General features: G+C 38.3%; 1 protein-coding gene across 1 annotated transcript; it reads left to right on the forward strand.

The window, feature by feature from the left end:
* The first annotated feature begins 5,322 nt into the window (after window positions 1-5,322).
* LOC116263752 (peptidyl-prolyl cis-trans isomerase FKBP13, chloroplastic-like) lies at window positions 5,323-14,943 on the forward strand. The gene is made up of 5 exons (XM_031643526.2): window positions 5,323-5,714; window positions 6,237-6,329; window positions 9,228-9,288; window positions 9,372-9,440; window positions 14,795-14,943. The coding sequence occupies exons 1-5, from the start codon at window positions 5,349-5,351 to the stop codon at window positions 14,860-14,862; spliced, it is 657 nt and encodes a 218-aa protein (XP_031499386.1). The 5' UTR covers window positions 5,323-5,348; the 3' UTR covers window positions 14,863-14,943.
* Window positions 14,944-15,429: the final 486 nt, after the last annotated feature.

A 15,429-nucleotide genomic window follows, 5' to 3' on the forward strand; every position in this document is an offset into this window, starting at 1 on the left:
GCTAGTTCTATCGCATTACGTTCACGGGGTCACTAGGCCCAGCAGACACTGTTTTATGCAGCCTCTTCTGTAGGTGAAGCGACGCATCCTGTTTCTTCCTCTTTCGTGTCCTTTTTTTTTTTTGGCTAATGGAGGGGAGTCTATCTCTCGGTATTCGAAAGAGGAAAACCTTAGCTATGGGGCCTTGTAAATCTCAATTTGAACATCGAAAATTCATGATTTTGTTCCTCCATTATGTTGTGGAAATTCCAAGTCCGTATATGCATTTGCGTTGCATTCCATTTGCATATATTTAGATGGTTTCCTTCCACACATATCTATATATATATATATATACATATATATTACCATGAAAAATGTATCTAAAAAAGAGTACCACAATCCATTTTTAGATTGATTCGGTACGGGTTAAAAAATGAATTTTCTTAGGCTCTTAAGGTCATAAAACTCAACCTACAGTACGTTCAATTTTAGAATTTTTCGAGATCACGTTTGCATTTTTTTTTAAACCCTATCAATTTGGTCAGATTTTTGAAAAGTTAGCCAAAGCCGATTGATAGGCGAGTATGACTTGGGTGTTAATGCCCGTTCATTTTTTAGGGGAAAGGAGCACAACCACTTGATGACATACAACACAGCTTGTCACTTGGTGCCAGGTGGTTGGGGCCTTTTTCATAACAAACAATTTGCTTCAGTGGACGGACGCTAGAGAAAATCAAAACATAAAAGCCAAAATCCAAATAATCTAAAAAACTTACAGAACAGTTTTTGAGTTATTATTTGGTTACAGAAACATGTTAATTTCTTTGTCGACCATCCACACCATCAAATTGGATAAAAACAGAACTCAAATTGTGAAATTTGGACTGCATTACATCTAAAAGAACTGGAGCACAGGGAAAAGCCACATGTAGGCAGCTGCCCACACAGCCCTACAAATTTTATGTATTTTCACATTGGTAAACTTCAACAATTTGTTTATTTATATACTCTGCCCCTTCTTTATTTGCTTAATACCCTTGAATCATTTTATGTGCAAGGGCTTTTTTTTTTTTTTGAAATGAGTGCCACTTGAGCAAAAATCTCGCACAACCCCGACAGAGCCAAATGAGGTAATTTTAAATACATATTCTATGTAAAAATCTTTATGCTCCCTTAAAAGTATATTCATAAAAGGACAAGTGGATGGATGTCAATATATTTGATTTGGATTAATTTCCAATTGAACCATTTCAAAAAAATCAGTCTTGGAAAAAAAATTGATATCCAATTAAGAAACCAAATCAGATTCTGCTTTAAAAAATGACATCTGATTGGATTTGGTTTCAGATATATATTCATATTCAGACGGATTTGGATCGGAATTATTTTTAAACAAATATCCTATATCTAATGCTCTTACATTTTGAAAATCAGCCAAAATTCAGTTAAAAATAGGATTTGGATTCAGTTATGAATATAAAAATCGGGTTTTGGATTGTAAAATCGGATTGTGGATTCGGATTTACATATGACTTTTCTTTGTTCATCATGGAATCTGAATATGTGTTCATTCAAAAAAGCGGACACAGTTCAAGGTATATTCAATTCAAATCCCATCCATTAACATCTCTAGATAAGTGTATATATATATATATATATATATATATATATATATATATATATATATATATATATATATATATATATTGTCAAATAGGCAGCTTGTGAGAGCCGTCTGTCCCGTTTGGATGTTCGTTCACGTTATTGACAAATCCAGATTGTAGAAGTGGACGAACCAAAAACCAGTTGCATCACCTACTACAAAGCCTATGAGTTTCTTGCTATGCCGATGAATTCCCATGTGACCTTCTCAACATTGATGAACAAGATTTTCTACATGTACGTAGACAAGTTCGTAGTAGTCTATCTCAATGACATTGTGGTATTCAACAACAGACGGTGTCTCAAGTGTTGAAGGAAAATGATCTCTATGTGAAGATAGAGAAAAGTGTTTCTTCGGCCAGAGAGATATCAGCTTTTTTAGCCATATTGTTGGACATGGTTAGTTGTGGATGGATAAGGAAAATGTGAAGGCTATCCAGGAGTGGAACCCACCAACTAAAGTTCACTATAAAATAAGGGCCCAAGAGTGTGGTACATCCATAGTGATGGTGAGTGTATGGAGGTGGGTCCTGACGACGATCACAATAATCCCAAATGATCTCATCTCCATCCAATTGCTCGATCAAATGGCTGTATTGTTCTAAGATTGTCAATGCTTCTGAATAGACTAGCTTGGGGTCCCGCGTGCTTGAGAAATCACAATTGTAAAACATATGTGCATCATTCTATGAAGTCGGTATCTCCAATGGTGAAGCGGGTGAGTCCTCGGTAAAGAAAAGCCATGACTGTCATTGCTATTGACATGTGTGGAGTCTCACTATGCCTCCATATCTTGAAAAGTTGGGCAATACGAACATCTAGGAGGTCACTTCCATCAGTGAAAAGGGTCACTACCATTGTGAAGAGCATCATATAATGTGTCATTCTTCCTATTGCTTTTTGAGGTAAAGTGGAAGGCTCAACATAGGCTCCAAATTCTTCATACAAATTTTTCAAGTTGATGTTTTGACTCTCATGGTTTTCTGCTAGAGGCCAAGTTTTTTGTCCAGTAAAATAAGCTATAAGGTCATTTGCATTAACCTTGGTCGGTTCATGAAGAATTGTTTCTCCAATGAATCATTTGGGTCACAAGTTGGGTTGGGGAGGTCTAGTATTGTAGTAAATTCATCTAATAACACTATCATTTATTCCCATGAAAACAAAAAAGAGGAGGTCCTTGGGTTCCATCGCTCGACAATTGCATGTACCAAATTTCCATCCAGTATTTGCATTCGGCCAACTACCACTGTCTCTAGCCCACATTCTTCAAAGTAGGAAGGAAATATCTGAGAGAAGGTAGGATGGTAAGACCGATATCATTCGGGAGCCAAAGGTTCTTCAAAGTAAGAAGGAAATATCTGAGAGAAGGTAGGATGCTAAGACCGATACCATTCGGGAGCCAAAAGTTTAGACTCAAGAGAGATGTAAGTATACCGTTCGGGTCCTTCCCCGAAAAGGATGTGATCATAAGGGAAGGTGACACTATGTTGGAAAAAATACATTTTGACTAATGACTCTGAAGGGTAGAGATTAGATTAGTGAAAAAGATTGACTAGGTTGACAAAGACAATATAAAGTAGAGGTATATAATGAGGTTGTAAAACATCACATAAGGTTTTATGCACATCCATATGTCGTTTGAAATAATTTTGAAGAAAAATGGATATAAGGACCTAATCGAGATAATTTTGTGTCACAATCCAATGTCAAGTTATGCTTAAGGAAAGGGCACCAGAAAATAGTGTTGGATTGAGGATTGCTCTTCATTGACCTCAATCGGACACGAAATCACCCTTCGCTTCCTCTAAATGATGTGTTTCAACCGACAGCTCAAGGTATAAAACCTACAACCATTTGATTGACATTCAAGCATGCAATTGGAGTCTCTCCATCTGCTGTTTGAGGAGCCTGCATACAAAAATACGATCAGCCATACAATCGCACTTCGTCTGCCTCAATCGGACATGCAATCATACATAACATTTTCTTTTGGCATGCAAACGTATGGTTTTGATGTGCAAGGTTGTGCGCGATCGCTTGTCAGTCTACATGAAGCCAAACAATCACGTACAACTTCACATAGCAAAACCTTACACTTGCATGTCTCAGAAAAATGTTTGGTGCAATTGTATGTCCAATGGAGTCTGATGAAGTGCAATCATATGACCGATCATGTTTTTGTGTGCACACTCCTCAAGCCAGCAGATCAAAAGGCTCTAGTTGCACTCTCGAATGTTGATCAAATGGTCGCAGGTCTTATATCTTGAGATGTTGGTCGAAACATGCCGTTTAAAGGAGGTGAAGGGTGATTTCATGTCTGAGATTTATAACCAATTCAGCTGAATGAGTGAATCAAAAAAGGATTCACAAATTGGCAGCTCCATCAAATTTGGTTCTCAATGGCGTTGAACTTTTGGCTGTTTTACACTTGTACATGTTATTACTGCAAGCAAAGCCATGACACCTCTGGGCCACTAGTGGCCCAAGTGGAGGTGCTTGTGTAATAAATTGAAAAAAGAAAACTAAAAAGGTAAATGGGGAAATCAATTAATTTCGGGTTAGCAGTGTATGTCCCACCATCAAGGCCCGAGTTGATTTTCTGTTACGATAGATTGAAGAAACAATAGCTGGTCCAATAGCTGCTTCGGCGGCTGCAATAGCGATAACAAAGATCGAGAAAACGTCTCCCTTTAATTGGCGACTATCAAATAAATCAGAAAATGTTATGAGATTCATATTAACAGCATTCAGTACAAGTTCAAGACACATAAGTGCTCTAACCATGTTTCGACTTGTGATCAATCCATAGATACCAATAGAAAATAAATAGGCACTCAAAACAAGTACATGCTCGAGCATCATTGACCAACTCCTTCAGCTTTGTCCACGAAGAAGGAAGCTATAAGTAATGCAACTATGAATCTCATGGAGAGTTTGATCCTAGCTCAGGATGAACGCTGGCGGCATGCTTAACACATGCAAGTCGGACGGGAACTGGTGTTTCCAGTGGCAGACGGGTGAGTAACGCGTAAGAACCTGCCCTTGGGAGGGGGACAACAGCTGGAAACAGCTGCTAATACCCCGTAGGCTGAGGAGCAAAAGGAGGAATCTGCCCGAGGAGGGGCTCGCGTCTGATTAGCTAGTTGGTGAGGCAATTGCTTACCAAGGCGATGATCAGTAGCTGGTCCGAGAGGATGATCAGCCACCTCTTTCACCATTCTTTTAGGTTTTAGGGTTGTCTTAGATGCTTAGGGATGACCCTGTTATTTTTCTACTTGTAAATCAATGCTCCCTTTTTACAGCATGGAAAATTGAGGGCATGAGAGTCCGAACAAAAAGTGACCACCGCTGCCCCAATCATTGTGCTAACCACCTCAAGGAAATAGGGAAATTAATTAACTGAGATTGATAAAAATGTAGATATATAGTTCAAGTAAATAATAATGGGGTTCAGATTCAATATTGGCTTTGCATTGAACAGAATTTCAAATATAGTTAGAATCTAAAGGATATCATAGCTTAATCAACAGGACCCATATTTGGACTGAAATGTTTGTGCAAGTATATGTCCTAATCTGACCGATCAAGTCCAACTTGGTAAGTTCCAGACCCGGTCTGAGTCCGACCTGTTTGTTTGCAACTTCTCATCTCCGCTCAAATAAATTTGTTGATTTATCCGATCAAAACCAACTGCACTTGGAGAAATGAGTGCTTCAGCCTTATGGACGTGCCTGGTTGCCATTCTTCCCGGCAGAAATGGAGGAGTTCCCCACAGAGAAACCCTTCTCCCCACCACCATCATGAACCCATCTCCATCAGCTGAGGTGGAAGTAAGGCTCAACCATTGTTGCGCTCCAGCGATTGCACATGGGTTCAAGAGAAGGGAAGCAATTGGAGTGGGAACGATGGTGATGATGGGTATTGGTGTTTTTGATGCATTCGGTGGAAGCCAACCAGCCGTGGCTGACGAAGAGCCGCCATGCATTCTATATACGGCGCCTTCTGGTCTCTCCTACTGCGACAAGGTGTTGGGGTATGGTTCACCTGCCAGCAAAGGTCAGCTCATTAAGGTGATCATTTCCTTTTCTCTTTCATCGTCATTGTCTAGCTAGCCGTCTTTGATGGTTTCTCTTAATTTTTGTAATTTCCGCTTGTGTTGTGTTGTTTCATTAAAAAATGGCAACTTTTATCGCCATTTTCTGGATTAATATTGCTGAGCTCCAAAGTTTGTGGTTTTCTTTTCCCTCTCTTCTTTTATGAGGAGAAAAAAAAAGCGCTTAATTTTTAAACCGTATAGGAATCTGACAGTCTGAAAGGTGTATATTTACCATTTTTCATACTAAAATGTATGTGTAAGTATCTTTTTGGAAATGGCATGTTTTCCCATAAATAACAAAGCGTTATTTTCTGCAATTTTCTTCAATTCTAGCTCACCCACTCGATAAGCTTGCATTCCTGTTCTTAACTGTTCGATTTAATTGTAAGTTTATTAAGGTGATGAATAGGTGATATAAATGTCTTTGGTTCTTGTAAATTTAGCAAAAAATATCCTGCTAGACTGCTAGTAAACCCATTTTGCTTATAACGCTTAGGCTCACTATGTTGGGAAGCTGGAGAGTGGCAAGGTGTTCGACAGTAGCTACAGCCGTGGAAGACCTCTTGTATTTCGTGTGGGTGTTGGTGAGGTGAGTAATTATTCCAGTGACCACTTTGGGTAGCTAAACAATATGCTGCTGTACGCAATTAGAATTTCCCATATTTGTTTTTAGATATATAATGACAATCTTTTGTTTCTAGTTTCAGCACGTGATTATTCAAAAAGAAGTAGTCTCTGTGACACTGTAAAGAAGCAATAAGAGAATAAGATTGAAGTGAAATATCTTGATGCTTCCTATGTAGTTATTTGGTTTTTGAGGCAATATATGTACATGGTTTTACATGACATAGGTACAACAGATAACAAAAGGAAAGAAGTTATACATATGCCTTAGGAAATGTTTATATAGATCCATGAATATAGCAATTTCCTGTTACTGAGGATTGGGATAATCATGACTTCTGTTTTGCTCCATGATAGCCACCTGACAGATACAAAAAGGAAAATACCATAAGAAAGCGAAAGTGATGCAGAGAAGTTGACACTGAGAGCATGGTTTCATATTATGAAACTCAACATGCTGAGATGTCTAAATCGCAATTCCGAAAGTGAGATGCTGAACACTACCTTGATGGAAGCTTCAAGATTACCATAGGGAGCAAGACATTCTGAAGATATCTTAAAGAGAAAGTGTTCATAAAAAGAAAAGTAGGAGAAACAAAGAAAGAAATAATTGCTCATAGGGTCCTTTTAGAATGACATCTTCAGTATAGGAGAGTGATATGAAGGTTCATAGAAGTACGTTCAAAGAAAATAGTTGCTTAGCTAGACATGCTTGCAAAGTTGTTGCTGCTATTCAGCAGTATGCTGTAGCCTCCCTGTTGCAATCTCCATGGAAGTTGTAAATCTCGGTGTTAAGGCCACATAAAATACAAATTTAAAGCATGAAATTTCTTAGGCAATTCAAGATATTGGGAACAATCAGGAGCATTCAAAGATAAGTGGATGCATTGCTACCAGTAATCAAGATTAGTAGATTACTTTTATCAGAACAACCAATAAAGCAGTTATCCTATTTAGTTTCTCACACCAGGCATATAGAATCTACTTTTAGACATGAAAGACTCTCTCTTCACAAGCTACCTGTGGCTGCAACCAATATTTTCAGGCTAGGACCCTGAAAGCTTTGCTTATCAACCAAGATGAAGGAACATTTTGAATTTGAATTTCATGACTAAGTACCAGCTGCTTCAAATTTGGAGTTGGTGTACTCCCTCATAGGCAAGGGAGTTCCAAAGGTTTTACCAAATGGGGGCTTGCCAGTCTGTCATCAATGATGAACTCTTTGCCAAATTTATTAAGGATCAAGAAGATTCATTTCTTGATCATTATGAATTCTATTGTATTCATGTTTCTTGTCAACAAAAGCATGATTACTAGTGGCTTGTTCAGTATATATGATGTTTTGATTTTGGCTAGCTCACCATTCGTCAAGGAAAAAGAAAAGTTTCATGTTGCTATCCATAATTAATAATTCATGTTTTAACCTTATACTGTGTCCTTTGCTTATCTTCAAGATATTTCCTTCCAATCTCCATCGGTCATGCTCTAAGTCACACGGATGTTGCAAACTGACTGCCGCACCCGTGTCGACATGACTCGGGTGCTGGTGTGGATGCGGCTCGGATTCCCACCCGACTCGAGTCAACAAGAGTCGGGTGCGGCTGACCGCACCCGATCATTTTCGTCCATTTTGGACATGCACCCGACTCGCATTTGGCTCGAGTTGGGTGCAGTCAAACCACGTCAAGCCTATTTTCATTTTTTTTGATATTTTTTATTTTAAAAATTTTTAACGTTAAAAAGAGGGTTTAGCATTTTTTTTCCATTTCTGTGTTCTGTCCTGGTTTTGTTGTTTTGTTGTTTACTTGTTTAATGTTTGTGCTTTGTAAGCATTTTAATGCTTAATATGTTACATTCATATACACAATATATTATAATCTATAAGTATGTAATATATAATATTCATATAGAATTTATCCATAAAGTGTAGTGTAGAGTGTATAGAGTCTAGTATAGAGTCTATAGACTATAGTGTATACTCTAAATTTCTTAATTCTTATATGTGTGTGTGTGTGTATATATATATATTATAAATTATAATAATAAATTAATAATATTTTCGCGGCACTGCCGCACCTAAGGCTGGGCGTCGGGCCGGGCCCGACAGCAGGCCCGGGTCGGCCCGGCCCGGTAAGTTAAAAAAAAAATATATTTTTAATTTTTTTTGTTTTAATAATAATTTTTTATTCTTAATAAATACATTTTATATTAAAAAAATGTTATTTTATAATTAAAAAATATTTTTTTAATTTAAATGGGCCGGGCCGGGCCAGCCCGGATACCCACCCTTAGCCGCACCTAAATTTTTGGGGATGTACCACTTCGGCACCCACACCCGCACCCCGCACCTATGTGTCATAGGTCATCTTTCATTTGTCAAACCCATGTTTGTCATTGTTTTTTCTAACTTCGCATTCATATATCCCTTGAATCTTAAAGCCAATATTTTTTTTGTTTCTGCTTTTACTCCCATCTCTTACAACGAACAGCATAAGTCTCACATAAGAAAGAGTGATTGAGTTAATGGGGTACCTATATGACACTCAAATGTGATCATTTGCTCCTATACTTTTAAATTCAAGTGTCATTTTGTGCAAAATAAAAAAGTTAATCCTAACCAAGAGAAAGGAAAGAAAGAAGGCTTAACTACTTGATTTTAGATGTTTTAGAAGCATGCTTCTCTAATCTTTTCTTATGTTTCTATTTTCTTTTTCAAAAAAGGTCTTTTCCTTGTACAACTCCCAACAAGAAAAGGGTACACTTTACACTCTCCTTTTTCTTTGTTATCTTTGTCATTGAAGAAAACAGTAAGTATATTCTGTGTGCTATGCTGCTACACAGGCATAAGTTTATCTCTATGCAGGTCATCAGGGGATGGGATGCTGGTATTTTAGGTGGCGATGGGGTACCACCAATGCTTGTAGGTAAAATTCTACTTTAAGTTGTTTATGTGCATTTTTTCATTTTCCAATAAATGTGCTACATTAATAGGCATTTCATAATTCAGGTGGAAAAAGAATGTTGAAAATTCCTCCACAACTTGGATATGGAAGTAGAGGTGCTGGGTGCAGAGGAGGTATGTTACTATCAACTCTTTCTAGATTTAGTTATCATCTTCAGAATGGATAGAACAAATATAGTGAAACCAAATTACTGTTATAAAAAGTCAAGATTTAGAATAAATGCAGTAGTACTTGCTAAGATTGACACTTTCATAAATAGTTGAGTAGGAAAGAGTTTCAAACTTGTCCCATCCTCATTAAACATAACACTCATTGTCTCGTAAAGGCAATGTCAGGTTGGTGCTTCACATAGGCTGCTGCACTGACTCGGGCATGCACCTGGTGCTTTTTTGGTGCTGCTGTTGGTAATTATGGTTTTTATGCTGCAACTCAAATCATATATTTCTTTTATGTTTATACATATAAGGTCCTTTTGCACTGTCACACATACATCTCACTCTCTCTCCCTCTCTCTCTCTCTCTCTCTCTCTCTATATATATATATATATATATATATATATATATATACATATATATATTATAAAGGACCTGTTGACTGGTTTGTGCTTTTTGTTTTTGGGAAAAACTAGTTATGTAGATGTGTCATTCATGCTACAACCATGGAAATCTTACATATAGAATTAGTTTTATAAGCAAGAAAAGTTTTGCATTGCCAATTTTATATGGTTTTTTAATGTTTTTTAGTTATGAAGATCACATATGTACAGTTAATTTTGGAAAAAAAATGAACAAAACTACTTGTCTCTGGTTTGTCCAGTAAAAATTGTTGACTCGTCTTACTCTTACTTTTATATGTTTTACTTATTTTTTTGTAAAGTCAACCGAATGGATGTGATCTAACCAGAACATTATGAATCCATATAAATTTTAAGGCATGCAACTGTAAATATAAAAGTTTAATGGTCAACCCTCCAAATTTTTTTGCTTAAAAAATATGATATTTGTATTGATTTTCATACATGTATAAACTACAGATACACACGCACACACACCATATCTGTACACCAAGTTTGTCTGAGAAATGGTGCACCTATGCTGGAAATCGTGATGTAGCATAGAAACTGTTAGTTGCTTGGACCTTAAAAGATTGAGATTAAACTTGTCCCATGCACAGTAAAAAATTGTACCTCTTAAATTTAGAAAATGAAAAGTGTTTCTTTATAATCTATCTATTCTTCAAACTGATACGATGTATCTGTAAACATCTTCCATTAGCAATGTTTTCTGAAAATGTTTTGTGATTCCACAAGCTGAACTTAGGAAGCGACAATAGTCTGTTTCTTGGACCTTTAGGTGATGCAGCTTTGTAGGATTCAGTCTAGTTTCCATTCAAGTAATAGAGATGGTCTTTAGGAACAATCGGCTTTTAGGTTATACAAGATGAAGATGTACTTAGACTTTCTTAAAGTTTTTTTTATTTTCTTAATTTTTACCCACTTCTTGTTATCCCTTTCTGTCCATTAGATCCTGAAAAATCTTCCCACCTTAATAGCGAAGGATTTTCGTGAGAATATTTGTTAGTTAAGAGGAAAAGGAAAACTAGTAATTGAACTAAAGTTAATTAATTAGCACGTGGAGCCAAGATGAAATGACTTTGCATGTAAAGCTCATGATAGTAAGCACACCCTCTTTGGCATGCTTGCTGCTTGAGTTCTGCATCTTATGTTGGGATTAAAGGTGTCAATGAATAGGTGAACGTGCATATCCTTATCTCTGAAATTCTCATTGGCTTTCATACCGTGCCTGTTGTATGTACTACTTCCACTTTGAATTTTGTCAAAAGAGCTAGGACTTCATTGAGATATTTAGGAAATGGCAAACAAAGAACTCATTCAATGTTGGGGATATCAAGCGGAGCTCGTGTCCACGGTGCAGTTACAACTTACAAGTCCAAGCAAAACATTTAGGCCAACTATTTTTTGCCCAACATTGCATCTCATATCAATGGATGCCTGGAGAGAAAGAGAGATAGGAAGACCATTAGCCAGGAAACAAGCACAAACCTCTTTGCCATCCCAGTTGTCCCATGATGCAGAAAACAACCAAGGACCCAAATAATCATTTTCATGCTCTCACTCATCCTCTACAGAATGAACTTCCTATAGTTAAGTTTCTGTTTTTTATCTCAACTTCTTCAGTATAACTAAATTTTATGACTCCAGTGTATGGGCTGTCAAGAAGCATGTAGTGGTGAGAGTTCAGAAAGCTGATACTTTCTCGCAATATTTTTTTTCCTCAGATCTTAGATTTGGAGTTGATTTTAGATCCTCAATCTTAGATCTGAGGTTCTAAAATTCACACCTTAAAAAGCAACGCAGTTGTTGGCCTTTTTCTTTTACAAGTCTCTCTCTTTCCCAATCCCTTTGTTCTCTCTCAAATTATCCTCGACCAACATGGCTGTCAAGAGTGTTTTGCATCTTTGATGTAAGAGAGACATAGACAAGGCAGGATGTCCACACTTTGTACCTCAACAAATTCTACGGGATATCAGTCCCATGAAGATCAAGCAAGAAAGATGGTAAAAGATGTTTTCCTCTTTGCTCTCTCCACTCTACTTCTCTCTCGCTCTCTTGGGGCTACTGGTAGCCATTCCTCCGTGTGATGACTGCTAGCAGATGTTTCTCTGTCTTCTTCCCTTCTTCGTTTTCCCCTATTTCTTTCTTGTGGGTTCTCATGGAGCTGTCAGTAGACATCACCCTTTACCTCCGTCCTCTCACTGGTTCACCTCTCCTTCATTCCCCCTTATTCTTGGCCCTCTTTGGCTTGCATTGTTGTCTCTGGCTCCCTTGGCCTCGTTGTTGATGCGATTTTCGGTTTTATTTAGCCTCGCAGTTGCTGTTGTTTCCAGCCCCTTTGGTTTTGTTGTTACATTGTGATGTCTTTCCAGTGTTTTCACTGGCCAACCGGTTGTTGTGGTCTCCATCCCTCTTGGCCTTATTGTCTGCTATTTCCAACCCTCTTTGGCCTCACAGTTGCTATTGTTTCTGATTCCCTTCATTGTTGCCATTGTTGCTACCTTGTTGCTGCTATTTTTACAGCCCTCTTTGGCCTTGCAGTTGTTCCTGCCTCCAGCTCCATTTGTTCTTTGGCCTTGCTGTTAATGATGCTTCTGGCCTTTTTTGCCTCATGGTTGCTGACTCTGGCCCCCTTGGCCTCATTATTTCTTGCTACTTTGCTGTAATTGCATTTTCCAACCCTTTTTTGTCTCATTATTGCTACCTCACTGTTGTTGTGGTCTTTCGCCCCCCTTAACCGCATTGTTTTTGTTGTTTCCAACCTTATTTGGCCCCACGGTTGCTACTATATCTAGTCCCTCTTCGTTGTTGTTCTTATCTCTGGCCTCATTGGCCTTGCTGCTATTGCTATCTCTAGCCCCCTTGACCTTGAAGTTATTGTTGTTTCTAGCCGCCTCAGTGTTGTTGTTTCTCTTAAATGTTGTTGTCTGTTGGCCCCCATGCTGCACTCCCCCAGCCACTTTTGTTCTTGTATGGTCTCATGTTCATCCTCAACACTAATGTTGCTGCTAGCCTTGCCGTAGCTGCTAACCTTTCCCCCTTGTCGTGGCCTTTGTGGTCCGGCCTTTATGGCCCTCGGTTCAGCCTTCTTCAGAGGTCCTGTTGCCCTGCAGACTTCATATAACTTCTGCTCCTTTGCTGGTCTTCTTGGTGGATGTTGATCTCCCGCCGCTACTTGGGACCATGCTTCTTTACCATTGTTCGATATCTCCTCGCTTCACGGTAGTCTCCAGCCTCCGCTATACACCATGTGGTGGACCTGCTGCCTCTTTGACCAACATTCTTCCATGCGCCACAATTGCATCAATGGTGTTGTTTCTATCAGAGTGGCATTCCATTTCATGGCCTTGCTATACTCTGCATGCTGTTGACTGACCTTCTCACTGGCCCATATTACTTTACTCTTGGCTAACCTGGCATGCATGTTTTTCTGCTTTTATAGCTGAACTGAACTTATTATTGACTTTTACTGACATTATCATGAACTATATAACATAGTGTTAGGGTTCCAACTATTTGATAGAATTTAGTAATGTTATTTTAAAAGTCTCTCTCACTCACTCTCTTTGCTATTTGTCTCTCACCAAGTCCAACAGCAATGGCAACTCTTTGGTCATTGAAGTATTCCTATATGTGTCTCTGTCTCTCCCTAAAACACTTGATTCCTAGCCTCTTCAAAACCCTCGATGGCCATTGAGGGTTTCCTGGTCTCCATCGAGGGTTCCTGGTCTCTATCTCAAACCCTTGGTGCTCTCTCTCTCACGCCCTCTTTCTGGAAGGGCTTTGAAAACCTCTTCTCTAGTAGAAAAGAGGGCTTCCTAGAAAAGAGGGCATCAAAATCTTATGTTTTCCTGCAACGTAAGACTTCGAGTCCTCAACTCTCTCTCTCTCTCTCTCTCTCTCTCAAAAACATGGTCAAGGGTTCCAATTTTTTTAATTCCAGCAAGGCCTTCCTCTTTGACCAAGTCCTCTCTTGCTCTCTCTGGTTTTGCCATGGCCAAAACCATAGGAGAAGGTGGCAGGATAACTCCTGCTACAACTTCTCGAGCGGATCTCCCCTTCCAACTTGAGATCTAAAGTTTGCAGGTTGGTTGTGCAGCTGAAATCTGTGGATTTTAGAAATTGTCTTTGATAGAACTTTGGATCTCAAATCAGATCTGAGGTCGAATCTGAGATCCAGGGCTATCAAGTGTAGCCTAATGTACTTTGATTGGGTTGGATCTTAATTTGTTGAGGTACTCAGATTAAGAATGCTTTCCATATCTGATTCAGATATGACAGTTCTAATATGAAGAAAACCAAATCTCACTTATATCGAGTGTAGATTCACAATCCTAAATATCTTTGCAATATGTACATTCTTCCGCTAGTCCCTCATATTGGGAGTCCACCTTAATGTGCAATCCTCATGGAGTCATAGGCTCCATTTTTATCACACGCTCCACTTCTGTTGTTATACAATGTAGTGCTGGCCTCTGGAGAATTTTTTGGCATGTTAATTTGTTGTATGTGTCGGGAACTTAAACCATGTGTATTTGGGAGGTTGAAATACCTTATAGTTCCCTTCACCAAATAGATGCAACTCTTTTGCTCAATGTTTGAGCACGTACATGGCTACCTTTAAGCTCTCATGCTTGATTTGGAGCGAGGCAGGATCTCAGAAGAATTTCTTCCATAAATTTGTTGGATAGGGATTCTTGGAGAACTTATAATTGATATTACATGTTGCAAATGCATTACAGAGAACTTATAACTCATGCTTCTTTCTCCACATAAATATGCTTTCTAATGAAGATGCTTGTGCATACTAGTCTTGCATGCACAGAGAAATCAAACCTTGGAAAATTGATGATTATATAAAACGATGATCTTCTTCCTTGAATGTGATGCAGGTATTTGTGCCATACCTCCTGATTCAGTTCTCTTGTTTGACGTGGAGTTTGTTGGAGTAGCTGCCTAGCACGAGCTTAAAGTGAGATCCCTGGTTGTATTTTACTTCAACTGGAGCTTCTATTAAATGAAAAATTATAATTCGTGCCAATTTTTACGTTAACAATGTGTGTGTGTGTGTTGGTGTGGGGGGCGGGTGGGGGAGAAGAGAGAGAGAGAGAGAGAGAGAGAGGGAGAGAGAATGTGCTGATTTACCGGTTTTAAGTTACAATTCCTTGTATTTTTGGTTTTCCCTTGTAAATGTTGCCGAAATAATATTTAAATGAAAAGTTTCTGACTGACAAGTAGTTCTTTTCATTTCATTGACGGGTTCCTTGGAATGAAAAATGTCGTTAAATATGATATTTAAAGTTTGGTAGAAACCAGCCCAATAGGTTGGGGACGAAAACCAGACCCTTTAAATTTGATATTTAAAGTTTTCTTTTTTTCTTCAAATCTAACCATATCGATATGAACTTAAGGATAGACTGATGCAAAATATATATTAAGTTGATCATTTTTTAAGTTTTAATAGTATTTTCATAATAAGCAAAAATGAGTGGCTCTCATAGCGTCAACATTTTGATAATAGAAATCA

Source organism: Nymphaea colorata, chromosome 11, assembly GCF_008831285.2.
Source record: "Nymphaea colorata isolate Beijing-Zhang1983 chromosome 11, ASM883128v2, whole genome shotgun sequence".
In the NCBI taxonomy this organism is placed as follows: Eukaryota; Viridiplantae; Streptophyta; class Magnoliopsida; order Nymphaeales; family Nymphaeaceae; genus Nymphaea; species Nymphaea colorata.